This window comes from Staurois parvus, unplaced genomic scaffold (assembly GCF_062004578.1).
Source record: "Staurois parvus isolate SC_StPar_1 unplaced genomic scaffold, SC_StPar_1.0 ptg000233l, whole genome shotgun sequence".
NCBI lineage: Eukaryota > Metazoa > Chordata > Amphibia > Anura > Ranidae > Staurois > Staurois parvus.
In genome coordinates this window covers 1,484,728-1,504,944 of record NW_028318029.1, presented here as the reverse complement: position 1 = coordinate 1,504,944, position 20,217 = coordinate 1,484,728, and the positions used below count along the sequence as shown (strand labels likewise).

The window sequence follows — 20,217 nt, the reverse complement described above, 5'->3', positions numbered from 1 at the left end:
TCTTGGCTGGGTCTGGAGGATGGTGGTTGGCTTAAAGTGTAACCCAAGACCCTGCATTCACTCTATCTGGTCTCCCACGGTGCACAGGACATGGAATTGCAATTATTTTAGTAAATATAAACTGCTAAATACCTTTTCTCATCCTCGGTTAGAACAGTCTTGTGACTTCTATCAGTGTCCAACAGATCACTGGTTAACTGCTTCCCGACCGCTCTATAGCAGATATACAGCTACAGGGCGGCAGGGGTGCACAAAATCATGTGTATATATACGTGATTTTGTGTTTCCAGAAAGGGGGCATGCGAGAGCCATGCGCGCGCCCTACCCGCGGCGCCATTTGCAGCCGTGGCTGTCAATCACTAGGCCCCAGCCGGTGATTACCCGCCGGTGCCCAGTGATTACCGAGCATCTTCGACGGAGAGAAGTACTGCTTTGTTTACTAACAGTCCTCCTCCCTGTCAGCTCAGGCACACTGCTCTGGATGGCTGTGCACAGCACAGCCATCCAGAGCAGTGTGATTACAGTGAAGCCCACACACACCACCCCCTATGTAAAACACTCCCTGCACACAATTAACCCTTTGATCGCCCCTCATGTTAACCCTTTCCTGCCCAGTGCCATTAGTACAGTGTCAGTGCTTTTTTTTTTTAGCAATGATCACTGTATTAGTGTCACTGGGGATGTCAATGACACCAAGTCAGTTCCCCCCAGTGTCAAAATGCCTGCTGCAGTCCCGCAGTCCCACTATAAGTTGCTGATCACCACCATTACTAGTAAAAAAAAAATAAATTCCAGTATCTATATCACCATTTCTAAATGTAAATTTCACGTAAACCAATTCATTTACACATATTTCGATTTTTTTTTTAGCAAAGACATGTAGCAGAATACATGTTGGCCTAAATTTATGAGGAAATTAGATTTTTTAAATTTTTTTACTGGACATGTTTAATAGCAAAAGTCAAAAATATTGTTTTTTACTCAAAATTGTCGGTCAAATACTGCTGAAAGAAAGCTCAATTCGTGGGGAAAAAAAGGAGGTAAATTTCATTTGGATACAGTGTTGCATGACTGCGCAATTGTCAGTTGAAATAATGCAGTGCTGTAACGCAAAAAATGGCCTGGTCAGGAAGGGGGGTAAATCCTCAGGAGGACAAGTAGTTACAACTTGTAGGAGGAGTATTATTTCTGCTCTAGGAGGATACAAAACCCCTGACCTCTGTCTGAACAGTGCTGATTGACCCTGTGCTGATCACATGCACTCTCCCAAGAAAAAAAAACCTAGCAATACACACCAAACTGGGCTTGTGCACTGTGTCTCCACATGATATGTCTTATCATGAGATAAGAGAGGGACACTGGAAGAAGGGGAGGATCAGAGAAGTCAGAATCAAACAGCCTTTTTACACAATGCAGAGGATTAACCCCTTTGGTTCCACAGTGTGTATAACAAGCATGCTTTACTGCACATAAAGACTGATTTTACTGTTGAGGATTTAGTAACACTTTAATGCAACAGAGAGGTGTAGCGTAGAGGCTGCAGAGGGGAAAGGGGAGAAAGCACCACAAAATTGCAGTGATGGGAACAGTGGTGTGTGTTCAAAATATTGCTGAGCAGAGAGTGCTGCTGCCATTATTCTCTTTCCAATGCTACATGTGAAGGAACCTGGATCATGAGATCTTGCACTGGGGATCAGGTAGGACCCTTTCACAAAGCTACTTGGAAAGCACTAAAGTTTGGAGAGTGCCTACTGTGCTGATAGGCCTCTTGGCCACTGACCTTTCTTATTTCTTGGTTCTGTGAAATAGTTTTGCCCCAATGGAAACTGGGGAACAATCCAGGACCCCTTTGGATTAGAAATACTATACTAGGGACCACCCCCACCACTTGTAAGGAAGGAAATGAAGAACTGTCTCAGCAGGATTGAAAGAGAGAGCTCACAGCAACTTTTATCCCTGTGTGACCAGAACTTGACTTTTACTGAATCAGAGCACGTGTTCAGAGACCCAGAAGAGAGTGCCCTGCATCTGGTAAGAGACTAACATCATACAAGTTGATCTTTTGTCTGCTGTGAACTGTTGTGTTTTCTTCAAGGGCCCCAAAATTTTTTTTGCCACTGTGACAAAACAATGACTGTTATAGCAAGTTCAATAAGAACAAAATGATGTTGCGCTACTCACAATCCATAAGTCACATATTTAAACTGCTATAAGGAAAAAAGTGGAGACAATATATACAGTGACACAATGTGCAAAAAAAAAACCCATGTCATAAGATCCTCATGGGGTCTTTACCAAATATCGTAATCGTGATATGATCCTAATCAGATTCACAAGTGAATGAAGAAGTGAAAAACGCACAACCACACAAATAACAATAAACAATATGTGAAACCATATATACAATAAGTAAATTTAAAAAGTGAATAAATCCTAAGCAGGGTAGAACGGTGATGGTGAATAATAGTCCCACTAGGGACTTAAAGGGGGTAAGTCCACAGAAATTTAGACTCAGCTGCAAAATAAACGTGTAAACATGCAAGTGACAAACAAATGTGCATAAATAAAAATGGAAAATATAATATAATCATCACGTATCAGGTGATATATCTGTAGAGATATCAAATGCAAATCAAACAAAGAACAAAAAACATATAATATGTGTTAGTGAAAAAGGTCTGTGTAATAAAACTTCAAGTGTGTGACAAACAAGGAGTAACACATGAAAAATATGTGAACCAAAGTCCAAAATGGTGCTATTATCCGCACCATTTAATCCAAACCCAGATGAACACTCCTGCCTGTGTATGGTGACTGTGGGTAACCAAAAAATTTGAAAGTGGCAAGATTAGCCTCTCACCTTATTGCTTCGACCCCTAAAGGTCAAAACACTTATAGGATCACAACATCGGATCCTCCATGCATATGATTCCTCTGCTACTCAGACCTCTCCCTGCAAACGATCTCCCTCTCTGGGGTATGCGTTATGGTGGCGACATCCTCTCCTGGTATACGGTTTGGGGTGTGAGCCAATATCTCAGTAAAAGACATAAGTACAGCTTCCCATAGTGTAATACCTTTTATTATTTCAAGAAGTAAGCAAAGTATTTCCAAATTTGCACTCACATTAGCATTCCTGATTCATCAAACCTTCAAACCTCATGCTCTGGGAGTATTTGCATGGGTGTATACATAAGGTGTAGAAAGATGGCGTCCACTTAGTTGACCAGTCAAATAATTTTGCCAAATTCCAACATTCTCATCTTTTCAAAGAGTTAAATATGAACCTACAGTCAGGTCCATAAATATTGGGACATGGACACAATTCTAACATTTTTGGCTCTATACACCACCACAATGGATTTGAAATGAAACAAACAAGATGTGCTTTAACTGAAGACTGTCAGCTTTAATTTGAGGGTATTTACATCCAAATCAGGTGAACGGTGTAGGAATTACAACAGTTTGCATATGTGCCTCCCACTTCTTAAGGGACCAAAAGTAATGGGACAGAATATTAACCATAAATCAAACTTTCACTTTTTAATACTTGGTTGCAAATCCTTTGCAGTCAATGACAGCCTGAAGTGTGGAACGCATAGACATCACCAGACGCTGGGTTTCATCCCTGGTGATGCTCTGCCAGGCCTCTACTGCAACTGTCTTCAGTTCCTGCTTGTTCTTGGGGCATTTTCCCTTCAGTTTTGTCTTCAGCAAGTGAAATGCATGCTCAGTCGGATTCAGGTCAGGTGATGGACTTGGCCATTGCAGAACATTCCACTTCTTTCCCTTAAACTCTTTGGTTGCTTTTGCAGTCTGCTTTGGGTCATTGTCCATCTGCACTGTGAAGCGTCCAATGAGTTGTGAGGCATTTGGCTGAATATGAGCAGATAATATTCCCGAAACACTTCAGAATTCATCCGGCTGCTTTTGTCAGCAGTCACATCATCAATAAATACAAGAGAACCAGTTCCATTGGCAGCCATCCATGCCCACGCCATGACACTACCACCACCATGCTTCACTGATGAGGTGGTATGCGACGGATCATGAGCAGTTCCTTTCCTTCTCCATACTCTTCTCTTCCCATCACTCTGGTACAAGTTGATCTTGGTCTCATCTGTCCATAGGATGTTGTTCCAGAACTGTGAAGGCTTTTTTAGATGTTGTTTGGCAAACTCTAATCTGGCCTTCCTGTTTTTTGGTTTCCATCTTGTGGTGAACCCTCTGTATTCATTCTGGTGAAGTCTTCTCTTCATTGGTGACTTTGACACACATACACCTACCTCCTGGAGAGTGTTCTTGATCTGGCCAACTGTTGTGAAGGGTGTTTTCTTCACCAGGGAAAGAATTCTTCCACCACAGTTGCTTTCCGTGGTCTTCCGGGTCTTTTGGTGTTGCTGAGCTCACTGGTGCGTTCCTTCTTTTTAAAAATGTTCCAAACAGTTGTTTTGGCCACGCCTAATGTTTTTGCTATCTCTCTGATGGGTTTCTTTTGTTTTTTCAGACTAATGATGGCTTGCTTCACTGATAGTGACAGCTCTTTGGATCTCATCTTGAGGGTTGACAGCAAAAGATTCCAAATGCAACTAGCACACTTGAAATGAACTCTGGACCTTTTATCTGCTCATTGCAATTGGGATAATGAGGGAATAACACACTCCTGGCCATGGAACAGCTGAGAAGCCAATTGTCCCATTACTTTTGGTCCCTTAACAAGTGGGAGGCACATATGCAAACTGTTGTAATTCCTACACCGTTCACCTGATTTGCATGTAAATACCCTCAAATTAAAGCTGACAGTCTGCAATTAAAGCACATCTTGTTTGTTTCATTTCAAATCCATTGTGGTGGTGCATAGAGCCAAAAATGTTAGAATTGTGTCCATGTCCCAATATTTATGGACCTGACTGTATATAAGTGCAGGCCAATGTGTTCTTTAAGTCTACTGCATTCTCACACTTCTACAGTGGAAACTGAGAGGGAGTTTGCCTAGAATCCTGGGAGGTTGCAGCCCTGATCAAAATCAATGTGGGAAGCCGTGCAAAATAAAGAAAATACATGTTTAATGCAGTCTGTCAGTAGCCGTAGCAGCTTCATTCTCATGGTCCTGTAAATTTTATTTATTACCTGTTGATCCTGACATTAGATCTATTATTTTCCACTTCTTGTAACAGGTCAAGTTATCTAGCAAATGTGTCAGTAGGAGGCATTGGGGTACTTACAAGGGTCTGTTTTTACTCTTGTGGCTTAAATTTAATTTCCAAAAGAAAAAAAAAATGTAACTTTTTTTTTCTAAAATGTGTTAGCTATAGTTGGGCTTTCTTTTTTTTTTACTTAAAGTGTGAAGTGGTTCTAAAGGCTGGGTGTTTTATACCTTAACAAATTTGCTGCATTAAGGTAAAAAACATCCCATTTACTATTTCCCTCCTCCCTCTCTATACACTTTCCTGAGCCTGTCAGGGATCCACCGCTGTGCCCGGCTGCAGTCTTCTCTCCCCTCTCTTCCTTTTTTCACTGGGACCCTGGCAGCAGCAGGAGCCATTGACTCCTGCTGCTATCAATCAAATGCTGTGAGGAGGGACTGGGGGCAGGGCCTAGTTACACTGTGTGAGTCTATGGAGTGCAGCTCCAAAGACGTACACAGCTCAGGAGCAAGAATGCATGTCTGCCCCCATAGCAAGCAGCTTGCTATGTGTGCAAACAGAGAAGAGGAGAGGGTGGGGGACCCCAGAAGTGGAGGTTTTGAACAGAACAGGTAAGTATAACATGTTTATTTTAATTAAAAAAAATCTAGACTTTAAAATCACTTTAACTTCAGGCACAACATGTAATTTTATTATATATCATTATATTATTACAGGAAGGGGATAAATAATGACTCTACTGGTGGGATCAACATGTAATTAAACTATGTTATGGGGAGGGGGACAAAGGAAAACAAAACTGCTGTGCTTATGCTATAGACAGGCTGCATCATATACAGTCATGGCCGAAATTGTTGGCACCCTTGATATTTTTCCTGAAAATCAAGTATTTCACACAAAAAAGGTATTGCATTAACACATGTTTTGCTATACACATGTTTATTCCCTTTGTATGTATTGGAACAAATATAAAACAGAGGCAGAAAAGCAAATATGACATAATGTCACACAAAACCCCAAAAATGGGCTGGACAAAAGTATTGGCACCCTTAACTTAATATTTGGTTGCACACCCTTTGGAAAACATAACTGAAATCAGTCGCTTCCTATAACCATCAATAAGCTTCTGACACCTCTCACCCGGAATTTTGGACCACTCTTCCTTTGCAAACAGCTCCAGGTCTCTCTTATTGGAAGGACACCTTTTCCCAACAGCAATTTTAAGATCTCTCCACAGGTGTTCAATGGGATTTAGATCTGGGCTCATTGCTGGCCACTTCAGAACTCTCCAGCGCTTCTTTGCCATCCATTTCTGAGTGCTTTTTGACGTATGTTTGGGGTCATTGTCCTGCTGGAAGACCCAGGATCTTGGACGCAAACCCAGCTTTCTGACACTGGGCCCTACAGTGCGACCCAAAATCCTTTGGTAATCCTCAGATTTCATGATGACTTGCACACAGTCAAGGCACCCAGTGCCAGAGGCAGCAAAACAACCCCAAAACATCATTGAACCTCCACCATATTTTACCGTAGGTACTGTGTTTTGTTCTTTGTAGGCCTCATTCCGTTTTCGGTAAACAGTAGAATGATGTGCTTTACCGAAAAGCTCTATCTTGGTCTCATCTGTCCACAAGACGTTTTCCCAGAAGGCTTTTGGCTTACTCAAGTACATTTTGGCAAACTGTAGTCTTGCTTTTTTATGTCTCTGTGTCAGCAGTGGGGTCCTCCTGGGTCTCCTGCCATAGCGTTTCATTTCATTTAAATGTCGACGGATAGTTCGCGCTGACACTGATGCTCCCTGAGCCTGCAGGACAGCTTGAATGTCTTTGGAACATGTTTGGGGCTGCTTATCCACCATCCGGACTATTCTGCGTTGCAATCTTTCATCAATTTTCCTCATCCGTCCACGACCAGGGAGATTAGCTACAGTGCCATGGGTTGCAAACTTCTTGATAATGTTGCGCACTGTGAACAAAGGCAAATCTAGTTCTCTGGAGATGGACTTGTAACCTTGAGATTGTTGATATTTTGCCACAATTTTGGTTCTCAGGTCCTCAGACAGTTCTCGTCTCCTCTTTCTGTTGTCCATGCTTAGTGTGGCACAGACAGACACACAATGCAAAGGTTAAGTGAACGTCTCTCCTTTTTATCTGCTTTCAGGTGTGATTTCTATATTGCCCACACCTGTTACTTGCCCCAGGTGAGTTTACAGGAGCATCACATGCTTGTAACATTCTTATTTATCCGCAGTTGTGAAAGGGTGCCAATACTTTTGTCCAGCCCATTTTTGGAGGTTTGTGTGACATTATGTCGAATTTGCTTTCTTTCCTCCCTTTTTTTGTTTTGTCCCAATACACACAAAGGGAATAAACATGTGTATAGCAAAACATGTGTTAATGCAATACGTTTCGTGAGAAATACATGATTTCCTGGAGAAATATCAAGGGTGCCAACAATTTCGGCCATGACTGTATGTATATGTGTGGACTTTCACAGCATTAGACTTTTACAGATTGATCATTTGTCGCCTATTACCTTTCAGTGTGTTGTATTTTTTAACTTTTAGATACATAAAGCGAAAAGCAAATAATATACAATGTATGCTAACTGTCCTTATTTGCATGACTCTGAAACATTTGTCAAGTCTCTGTTAGAAATGTATTTTTCCTACACAGTTATGCCAATCCCTTGGCTGGAATGTCTTGCAGTTATTTCTTTCCTAACGGAATTCCTCTTACACTGAAGCTGATCTAATTGTGGTTTTTGGCTTTTGAAACTGACACGTTGGTGTGAAACTAGTTAGAAGTTTTCAGTACACATGCCTAGGTCTCCCTTCCCCCGCAGCCAAAAAAAAAAAATTCTTTCCACATTTAATATTACAATCCACCCTCTAGAACTACTAAAATAAGCACTGATCACATACCACTATCTGAGAATTCTTTTATAGTAAGGTGAAAAGTTTACCCTAATTGTTCACCAGGTTGCATTGCATTAGCAGAATAAAACATATTCTCATTAATAAATGATACCCCATACTATATAGGTTATTTAAAGCATTAGAAAACAGAAACCTTTGGCAATTAAAACAAATATTCAATTGGGTGATTTGCATATGATCTACTTTGGAACTGACATGCAAAGGAGTTCCCATAGTTGGTACTAGTTGCACTCCTCACTACGTCCTGAGAAGAAACAGACAAAAAAATGTGTCATAAACCACAAATACCAGCTACTAATACGATAGGAAATATAAACTATAGTTCAGTCCAAGAGTTACTAATAGCTAGTACACAATCCTCACTGGTGCCAGTGTGGAATCAGTCCTGCAAGGGAAGAAAGTGATCTTAGAATTTAAAAAAAAAGAATTTTAAAAACATGCAAACCACCAAAAATGATATATCAGGTAGAGGTACAGTGAGCTGAATCACCCATTAGTCTATGGGACTCCAGTAACAAGATCTCCCTACCATATTTAAATCGTTAGCTGGTTAACGTAATTAAAGACATGTGCATGAGTTCAGTCACAAGAGAAAAATAAATATATAGGCCAAGGACCTTAGACCCCTAAGGTATTAAAGCATATTTTTCAGTTTAGCAGCACATCCAACCCTTTTGGGAAGCAATGTAATGAAGCTGCCACAGCCAGCTGTTGTGGAAGGACAACTTTTCTACCTTTTTATAGCTCCTACCGTTAAGAACCTTTCCATATGCAGAGGTTACATTTCTTTTATTAGAGTACTGAGGAGTGGCCATAGTTATCTAGAAGTATAGAACTTTCCCCTGAATTTAGGATATAGATTAATCGTATATGTATTCAAGGTGTTCTTACTCCTCTTTATCAACTGTTCTCTTCGTTCCTCCCAAGACCTCCTGCTCTCTAGTTCCCTTGTCACCTCCTCCCATGCTCACCTCCAGGATTTCTCCAGAGGCGCTCCCATCCTCTGGGACTCCCTCCCCAATGTGTCCGACTATCTCCATCTCTGTGCACTTTTAGACGATCCCTGAAAACACATTTCTTCAGGGAGGCCTATCCTGCCCCTACCTAACAACTGTACATGTATTTTGTCCATCAGCCCATCCTTCACAGTTATTATTTTTTGTATTTTTCAACCCTCCCTCTTAGGTTGTAAGCTCTAATGAGCAGGCCCTCTGAATCCTGCTGTAGTAATTTGTATTGTAATTGTTCTGTCTGCCCTTATGTTGGAAAGCGTTGTGTAAACTGTTGCCACTATATAAATCCTGTATAATAATAATAATAACTCTTCTGAAACACAAATACATTCAGTTCAGTTAAGGCTAAACTTCTGACAGGTACACAAGGCACTCATTAATAAAGCCCTGTAATCAATAAAAAATTATTTTTTGACTTGGCATTCTGTACAGCATAGCTTAAAGGAGAAGCAGTGCAAAGGGCCAATCAGGTGTGTTGCAGGTGTAAGCTAATAGAAGGAGAAGGTGCAGCCCAGCCTCAGAAACCCAATGAAAAAGGGACACATTTACTAAAACTGGAGCAGATGGAATCTGGAGCATCTGTGCAATATAATCAATCAGTTTTAGACTCAGCTTGTTTAGTTAAACTTTGAAAATGAAAGCTGGAAGCTGATTGGTTACTATGCACAGCTATTTCAGAGTTTGGCTACTCCAGTTTTAGTACATTTTCTTCAGTGTGTTTGTACTGAATAACAATTAGCAGCTCAAAAAGGAATGTCAATAGTGGAGATTACAAAGATAACCATTGGGATTACTTCACCTATGTATAATGTGAAAAGGTTTTCCACTTTTGATAAAACTGATAAACCCCCTTAGGTAAATGTACTGTTGCCTTAGGAAGATCACAAAATATACAGTAGGTCAGGTTGAAATTTTTATTTAGCCAGATAGCTTGATAATTTAATGGTCAGAAGACTTGAGCCAGATACTGGGTAAGGGTATATAATATCACTGCAGCCAAGTGCACTATTGGGGAACAGGAGACCAGTCAGATATCTGTCAATGGTCAGTAAACTTTAGGCAGTCATTTTGTACTACTTGTAGTAGGAGATTTATGTACAGGGGCAGACTGACAACTCATGGGGCCCCCGGGCAATAGGGGATCATGGGGCCCCTGTGTCCTTGGCCAAACTCAAAAAAGCCTATGAAAAAGGTACCAGGGGCATCTCATGGGGCCCCCTAGTGACCCCGGGCCCTCGGGCAGTGCCCAAGTTTCCAAATGGTCAGTCCGCCCCTGCTTATGTACCATAGACAATAAATAAACAATAGTCAGTAAACAGTCAGTAAAAGCTGAGCAGTATGTGCTATTTGGGGATCAGTAAGCACTAACCAAATACAAGGCAAAGGGTCAATGACAGCTGAGCAGGAAACGTGTACTGTTTGGAAATAAGAGACTTAAATGAGATACAGGGAAATGGGCAAGTAGGTCACTCAAGGTGTACTACATAGTCCTCATGCACACTGGACATTTTTACAGCTGCTGTTTTTGGATTTTGGCATTTTTTTCCACAGCCATTAAACGTCCCAGCATGTTAGCCTATGTGTCCATGCACAAATAGGCTTTAATCAGTGGTTTTTGGCAGGAGTGTTTTTTGGCTGGAAAAAATCCCCAGAAGTAGTGGATTTGTAGGGGAGTGTTTAGCTGTAAAAACGCTCTAAACGCTGGTAAAACATGGCAAACCAGCGTTTTTGGCCATTTTTTTAGCTACAATTTTATTTTTGTGTGTGAGTGTGTATAAAAAGCAAAAAAAAACAAATATGGAAAAAAAGCAGAAAAACACGGCTAAATGGGGCTAAACGCTAGTGCAAAAATGCCAACAAATGCAGAAAAACTTGCGTTTTTAGCGTGACTTTATACAGATAACACTACTGGCGTTTTTAAAATGCCCAGTGTGCATGATGACTTAAGGGCAGAAGACAAAGGCCCCTTTCACATAGACGTTCCAATCGGGTCTGCCCGCCTGATTTTCAGACAGACCCAATTGTAACCTCTATTCTCCTCTATGAAGCTGAGGGTGTAAACGGACATGTGTCCATTTACACCCACTAACATCCAATCTGATCTGATCTGCCAAAAAGAGACAGATTGGGATCCGTTCCCCTTCTGTCCGGTGGATCAGATCAGACAGGTGGTCCATTTCCATCTGACCACCCATAGAAGAGAACGGGCTATATCCGCTCTGCATAAGCGATGCAGACATAGACCTGCCATCCACTTGCTCAGCAGGGATCAGCAGACAGATCCCAAATTGAGCAAGCTGATTGGCTGAAGGGTCTGCCCTGTGTGAAAGAGGCCTTAACCCAAAAGTGTTGCATAAAACTTTTATGCCAACATTGTCATGAATCAACAAAGCTATTGCACATTGGCTGCTGCATCAGTAGATTCTGCATAGAAATGTATAACATTTACAAGCAATTAACAATCTTCCTATCACAATTCTGCTGTGTAAAATATATCAGTACTCTTCGATTAGAGACTAACGCAGAGTAAGAACGTAAATGGTGCCCCCCATACAAGGAATTACTTCAAATTCATAAATCCGCTGTGAGCCTAAATTGGATACAATACCCTGAAGGTGATGTATTCTAATCCATACACATTCACTACTTAATGGCTCTGTAATCTATTTTTCATTAAGTGTTTTTTGCTATGTTTTTCTGCCTCCTTGAAACATCCTCTGTGGGCTCCTAAACTTCTCCTTTTCTCCCAGACTTATGTTTGTTTCGAACAAGTAGTGCACATTAGTTGCAGTTATGTGCACACTCTGAATCCCATAGTCCATAGCCTATAGTCTGTAGTTCATCTTGGGAATGAGCAGGAGATGGTGCCTATATTCTTACATAAATTAGGACCATGGAGAATCAGCATAGCCACCCTATAACCTGGAAGTTGAATAGCAGCAACAAACAAAAAAAATTTGGGTTATTTGAAGGAGCTGTACAAAAATGTACTTTTTTGAGCTAATACATACTTGAATAGGATTTTTTTAAAACCGAGTTTAATGTTACTTTAAGGACACAAAGCCTTTGTATGAGGTAATTTGGGTCACTCAATGTGCATCTGGGACGGCTTCAATGGGTCTTAGGAGCTAATAGTACTAAACTCAAATTTTTTCTTTATCGTAATGCATTCTCTGCATTAAAGTACAAAATGTCTATTACTCGTTCTACTTCCCCCTGTCACTGCGGTCTCTAAACAATTACCTGGCTTCATGTCACCACTTCAGCACTGTCTCCAGCTCCAGCTCCAGCCTCACTTTCAGACCTCTCTTGCCATCAGTTAAACTCCTGTGAGGAGGGAGCAGGAGCATGACTTACTGCTTCTTTGTGTGTTTGTGGATGCACACAGCTCATCACAGGACCAAACAGGAGCATGTACCAGGAGACACTTGAAGGAGGGAGGAGGCTATAGTGCCGACAGGGATTGCCAGAAGAGGAGAAAAGCAATGTTTCTGTACATGGTTGTTGCACAGAGTAGGTGCTAACTCTTTTTTTATTGAAAAAAATGTAGACTTTAAAGTCACTTTAAGTCATTGTAAACAGTCAACACTATTAAGGCTATGTACTTCAAACAAAAAAAAACAAGCAGAGTTCATCTGTGATCAGGGAACACAGTACATCAATGGCTGTCAGCACAACCATTAAGTGTTCCTTCCCTCTGAACTTGCTATAGAGCTCCAGATATGTTTTAATGCAAATATTTTCTGTGACACCTGCCAATTAGGTGGCACCCATGTTGTTTCTGCTTGTTATTTTATAGCTTTTTGTTTTTTTCTGGTCCCCAAAAAAAATCACTTGACATGTGTTGGTGATCTACTGGTAGACTGTGCTCCCACTTGAGACTGTATGTTGCATACTTTTTTTTAACCCTCATGGCACAACTTTACATTTACTCACATTAACGTGGTTCTAATGCTTGAGCATTTTTTACCTTAATGCATTCCCTGCATTAAAGTGGTAGTAAAGTCCCCTTGGGGGTTCTTACCTAAAGGTAAGCTTATAATGAAGCCTACCTGTAGGTAAAATGAATACCTCCTAAATGTGTACCGTTTTGAAGATATTTGCTTTTTCAGAAGCCAGTGACATCACCGGCCCATGTGCTTTGAAGGAACAGCATTTCCGTGCCGTTCCTTCAGGATGAGGTGCTGTGGCCCATGACTCCCATGCATATGCACAGGAGTGATGTCATCAAAGCTCGGCCATTCAAGCTGCCAGAGCCCTTGAACTTGGAAGGAAGACCAGGTGAAGATGGAAGCCCTGTCAGCGGTGACAGTGCACCGCTGGAAGGCTTCATTCTAAGGTAAGTATTTCATAATGTGCCAGCTCCTCCCTCTCTTTTCACAGTGGCAGCAGTGGGAGCCGTTGACTCCTGCCTCTGTCAAATAAATCCTGTGAGCAGATAGTGTGGCTGAGCTGTACTGTGTGTGTGTATAGACTGCTCAGGATCAAGCCCGCAGATGTGCCACCATAGGAAGTCACTTCCTATGGGGCACTCAGAAAAAAGGAGGAGCAACGACCACTAGTGGGGGACTCCAGAAGAGGAGGTTCCGAGCTGCTTTGTGCAAAAACCGTTACGCAGAGCAGGTAATTATACCATGTCTGTTATTTTAATAAAAAGAATTACCTTTACAAATTCTTTAAATCTTATCTATGAAGTACTGTTTGATGTTTCAAGTGCAAAATCTGGTGCAGCTCTGCATAGAAACCAATCAGCTTCCAGTTTTTTTTTTTTTCAAATCTTAATTGAACAAGCTGAATTTAGAAGCGGATTGTCTACCATGTACGGCTGCACCAGATTTTGCCTTCTCCGGTTTTCTTAAATCAACCCCATAGTGTGCAATCTGCGAACACAAAAACAGTACTTTTAAACCAAATCTATTAGATTCATAAGCTAATTGAGGTGTATTGGTCCCAAAACTGAACCTTGGCACAGACCACTTAAAACGTTAGACTCTTCAGGGCCTAAATTTTTGAGAATAGTTCTTTGGATATAATAAGCTTGAATATATTTAAATTAGAGGGGTTTGTTCTACTTTCTTTAGTAAGTTGCCTCCCATATGTTTCACACCTTCTACTACAAACAATGTGTTGCTACATCTTTATTGTTTATGATATATAAACACAATAAAGATTATTGGACCAAATTACTCAAATTCCTACACCATGCCTAGGAAAAGATCAGAATAACATTTTTTTAACCAAATCTTTTCTTATTCTTTTTACATTGGCGAATATAAGCAAGTAGCAAGTACAATATGAAATCTTAAGGTCTTAAGTATCTAAGTGAGAGTACTACAGGCCTTTGTAATGCCCCATCAAATTGCCACAACAAGTGTTTTAACACTTGACCTTCTGGCACATAACAGTGCTAAAAGATTGCAAGCCCTGGCCTTTACAGAGCTTGATAAAGTGTGCTGTTTTTTAGTGTCTTATGGTATTAGACAAACACATGATTATTCGTTGCTGTGTTAAAATCTTACCTCCACAAACTTGTCCATCATAAGTGTGGCAGACCCAGTCATGGCACTCACATAAAGGTCCATAATATTTTCCGGGTTCTTTCACTTCACATATGCATACCCCACAATCACATTTTCCTCTGCCACTGCAAATTAAACCATCTGGAGTCCTGCAACGACTTTCTGATGCTGATGTTGATAATCTACAACTTGCAGGTGAGGATATACTTCTGTAAGATAAAAAAAATGTATTTTTCATTAGTATAATAAAGTCAGTTAGAAAGTAAAGTCAGTTAGAAAAGCATAAGACGAAGTGCTCACACAATACATTACAACATATAAACCATTTTTATTGCCCACACTAGACACTTCACATGCTTGTGCTGGAGCTGTGGAAAAAAATATTGATGAACATTGTTTAGAAAGTATTTATTTGCTTAAATTTAGCAGAAAAGTGTGGAGGTCAGGGGTTGCATTTTAATATTACATGCTATATCTGCAGGTAACCTTGTCTTGTGAAAAACGTGTCAGTGATGTTACTACTAAGTGTCTAGAAGTATACCTTTTACACAAAAAGGTCTTTTCCATGCACCCAGGAAGCCCCATGATTTTTTCCACAATATTTTAAAGATTTAGCACTGGCTCAGAGCTTAAACTATGCCTTCAAACTTTTCATAACAGCTCCAGACCCCCAAAATTAATATGAATGCTTTTTTTCTAGTTATTAGCACTTTCATTGGTTTGTGGGTGGTTGGGATGTTACTTCAGTTCCAGGTCTAACAAAAATAGAATGTTACCTGATGCACCAAGTGATCTGCCTGCATCCCTTAATATATCCATTCAACCAATTTATTTGTCCTGGGACTTTAAATGAGGCACAACACACATGACCAATGAATAACTAGTTTCCAACATTAATTTTTAATAAATGAGTAAACTCATTGGTTACAAAAAGGATAAAATGGTAACAAGCGGATTTGTAATAAATCCATATTAATGAGTTTCATACATAATTGGATATACAATTGACCATATACAATCCAGATGTCAATACATAATTACATTAAAATTGCATCCAAAAACTCGACGTCTTTCGTGACTCTTAGTTCACTTCTTCAGGAGTAGATGCATGTATAATATCTGCAAGGTATAACATCAAGTATATAACAACCTAGTGGTATCTTGTAATATATAAAGTAGTTCCAATCTCAAGGGTCACCAGAGGGGCCCTAATACTTAAAAATCAGCTAAAAATGCATGTGACGGTATTTCCAAATGGTGATCATCAGGGAAGTCTAACCCGGGAGCTGTGGAAGTACGACTCCACGAAAACACAAGTGGACAAGCCAGGAGCAGATTCAAAGTGGGTTGACAATCATGATAGCACCCAAAATAATTACTATGGAAAGAAATTTGGATATACATTATAGTAATAAATGAATGATGAAATCAAGATGAGTGATGAGCAACAAAAATAACGTGTAATGCTGGCTGCAGTATAACAGTGAGTAGGGAGACTTATGTTGAGTGACAAGAGAGCTGTAAGAGACTGCACCTTGTGGTAGAAGAAATGGAAAGACATCTAGGTCTCAAAGTCTAGTCCACAGAGAGGTGTGCCAGTAAAGAGAGAGCGACCACCAAGTACCCAGAACCGAATGTAAAGAGAAAATATAGGCATCCAAACCATGAACCACCATGGATCAGATGCTCTCATTGTAATACTGAATAGATATTTGAGTCCCAATAAAGAACAAAAATGGAATGCAGCACTGGCTGGAATTTAGCAGTAATTAAAAGAAACAAGATCACTTTATGAAATGTACTGCACCTGATGGTATGAAAAAGAGAAAGAAAGGGGGACCAAAATTACAGAATCCAATCCAAATATGAAAGAATATAACAGTGAAAAATAGACCACCAAGTATCCAAGGCCAAATGCGAAAACAAATATAAGCAGCCAAAACATAACCCACCATGTATCAAGAGCTGTATGTCAAAGTATTGCTTCTCAGTATCTCCGTGGAGCAAATCACCCCCATAAACTACAACTATTTATCCCCAGGGGCTAATTAGCAGTCCTTCCCAATACCATGTGCGTGCAATCAAAGAGGGAAGGCACTCAACAGCAAGTGTGGCTTCTCAGTGTCCTCATTGGGAAAAAAAAAAAACACACCATTTTCATCTGCTTCCACCATTTGTTCCCAGGGGCTAGTCGCTGGTCCCTCCCAACACCATGTATGTGCAGTCAAAGAGGGGAAGTGCTCAAAAGGAGGTATCCACCACCACACAAGCACAATGGTGTCATGAGCGCAATACCCCTCGAGGCTGCAGCAAGATAGAACAAAGCGCACTGGTGTGATGACGCCACAATACCGCTGACATCATACATCAAGCGCAGACATGGTGCCAATGCAGTGCAGACCCCACCTGTCTTGTGCAGCAAAAAGAGACAAAGGCCTCCTCAATGCATCGCAGCTCCCGGGATGAGACAAACCCTGACCATCAATCCCAAACCTGAAATGTCATACTAGGAAGTTTACAGAATCTGTGTAGTAATACTATAAATTCTGGTCAATATATCACAATGTCATTATTGTATATACGCATGGTGCAAGAGGCCACTATGGACCGGGATGTCTTCCACCCAAATTAATAATTCCAGGTCTATGGTTTACCTGGGATTTTGGGACTATCCAGGTGCAAAAAGGAGATTTCTATGTATAGCATTGGTACATCTTGGAAAAAAGATACCAAATATACTGTATAGCTATTTTTAAAATAATTATTGGCAGTATAAGGACCCAGTCTAACCACATTCCAAGTGCAACTTCAGGAAAACAATCATTGCTGTGAAATAGCACTAGCCTCTAACAGAATTTAAAAAAGTGGAGATCCACTCTGATTTACTAAGGAATATATTTTATGAAAGTTTTTATGCCTGGAGTTCAGCTTTAAAGACAATCTGTCAAGATGACTTATGTGTTAAGCCAAGTCTCCCATGTTCTAGAGTAGTGGTCTCGAAACTGTGGCCTAGTAGCTGGATGTGGCCCTATTTTTGCTTTTATCCAGTCTCTGGGGCATTATTCCCCCATTCTCAACAACAGTGGGACATAGTTCCTGCCAATGGCACCGATAATGGGGCATTATTCCTCCCATGGACACCAATGACAGGACATTATTCCTCCTACTGACACCAATGATGGGACACTACTCCTCCCACTGAAATTACTGATGGGGCACTATTCCTCCCACTGACACCAATGATGGGGCACTATTCCTCCCCCTGATACCAATGATGGGACACTGTTCCTCCTACTGACCCCAATGATGGGGCACTATTTCTTCCACTGACGCCAAAGAATGGTACACTATTTTACCCCCTAATACCAAAGAGAGGCCATTGTTTATGCCAATTTCTACTCCCGCTGGCCACAGTCCGCCCCCCAAACTCTTTTACAGATACTAAACTGGAACTTTGTTTTGAAAGTCTGGAGATGGAAACCCCTGTTATAGAGGTTGTCTTTGTCCAAATCCTGCAAGTAGTACTAGTTCTGGGGTCTTCTGTAGCATCATGTGCCATGGCATCCCTGTCTAGTATAGCACTTCTGTGTGCTTCTTGGAATGCTGCAACAAGTTCTAGTCTTGTATAACTGCTTGCACTTTCAATATCCTAAAGAGAACAATGAAGCAACAAAAGACACTCAAATAGAGGTGTAAATAGACATAGAGCAGAAATACTAAAATGTAAATCACACCATTAGATAGAGATGCTTAAATGAATCAAAATGGCATTGCATTCTGAGAAGAAGGGGGATGTTAAGCATAACAATATTATAATAACTTGATAACTGGAGCACAAACAAAACTTGTACACCTTTGTGTTTTAAACCAAATAATTTATTACACCTACATAAAACCCTTTTTTGCTCATGATTTCCAACTTTGCATTTTTAGTTGTTCTTTGTGAATCATTAGCAAAATAAAGGGTTTTATGTAGGTATAATAAACTATAAGGATCTGTGTGAAGAATATTGTATTGCTTCAAGATTTACTAATGAATCTACAAATGCAAATTATATCAACACAAGACCAGGCCATGTGTTACTTTATAAAGCCGTAGACAGCTGTGGACTACTGTAGGCAAACAAACATGCAATCATAGACATCAGATTCTAATTCAGAGTTCTGGATTCCTCAGTAAGCTCCCAAAACCACATATTGAGTATGTTTAATATGTAATCAAGAAACCTCAGAAAGAATAAGCACTTACTTGAGGTTCTGCGGCACAGCGGCTACAATGCTGAAGAAGATAGAAGCCCACACAAAGTTGACCAGAGCTCCAGCATGCATACTTGATCTAGTGAAAAGAGTTTTCTGCAGACTCCAAGCAGCACTCGCAGGTCTTCTTTTCTAAAGCACAGCTCACACTGGAGCTCCAGGGCTCAAAGCTGGCCAAAACCGGCTCACAAGCTATCCTCCTGCACAGTGCCTTTGATTAGCTGCCTGTAAGGATTTGGGCAGCTCTCTAGGAGGGACTCTAATGCCAGAGCCTAAGTTTACAGTCTAGTCAGTTAAGTAATTAGAAACAGTTGTAAATCCAGATGTTTGATTCTGACACACAAAGTACCCTGTACAGATGCCTTTTTTCTTCCTTGTGCAGACACGCTCATATTTGAAATACCTGCAGAAAGCATATTGCTCCAAAACACCATTCCACGTGCAAAACTAAAGTATGCAATCACTCATCTAAAAATATCATTTCAGAAACAAATTCATGTGAAATATAGCAGATAGGGGGCGAAGATTTTGGAATAACAACTCGATGGATGGGAAAGAAAATCCCACTTTTAAAACTCCATCTGTATAAATAAGCCTTGTGTTCTAAAGCAGTCATCTGGTGACCAGTGCTAACAGCAGGTTAACCCTTTCAGGTGCAGACATAACTAATGATAGAGCGAATGTTTAGTTGAAGTTCCTAAAGTGAAAACAGAGATAAAGTAGATAACATTGCACTTCCAGCTTCCAGCAATTTAAGGGCCCCTTCACACTGCTGCGCTGCAACAGGACACGTGTTTTGCCATTCATTGCGTTAAAGCAGCTGATTAATTTGAATGGGCTGCACAAGGTACCAAAAAAGGTGTCTGTCTGTAGCACGAGAGTGTCCAACCTTTTGACTTTCCTGGGCCACATTGGAAGACGTGGAATTGTCTTGGGCCACACATAAAATACACTAACAAGTATACATGATGAGCAGGAAAAGTCTGGCAGATCACAAGTTAACGACCACTGATATAGACAATGTACCTATCTGAGTAATAAAACTTAAACATTTGTTTTGTAATATTTTTTATTATAAAAGTAAAAGAAAACACCATAAAACTAGTGCAATTTTTGACACTGTTTTTGATAAACAAACATCAATATCTGGTTCGATGGATGTAGTAGCAATTCTCAATTAATTCTCAAGGTGCTCATCAGATATTTTGGTTCTAATTTTGCCCTTTATGTGTTTTAACCTTGAAAACAGTTGCTCACAAATGTAGGTACTGTTGAAAATTGATGACATGAATAAGGCAAGAGTGGGATATTTTTCTTTGGGAATATAAAACTTATAAAAGTCC

The 20,217-nt window shown here is 40.4% G+C and overlaps 1 protein-coding gene across 1 annotated transcript in view; it reads right to left on the bottom strand.

The window, feature by feature from the left end:
• ITGBL1 (integrin subunit beta like 1) overlaps nucleotides 1-19,108 on the bottom strand; it is a 321,794-nt gene extending 302,686 nt beyond the window's left edge. The window contains exons 1-2 of the mRNA XM_089679952.1: nucleotides 18,867-19,108; nucleotides 14,618-14,826 (exon numbers count right to left, since the gene is read on the bottom strand). Of these exons, the coding sequence (XP_089536078.1) occupies nucleotides 14,618-14,826; nucleotides 18,867-18,946 (289 nt within the window). The 5' untranslated portion in view covers nucleotides 18,947-19,108. The remainder of the gene's footprint in view (nucleotides 1-14,617; nucleotides 14,827-18,866) is intronic.
• Between the last annotated feature and the right edge of the window lie 1,109 nt (nucleotides 19,109-20,217).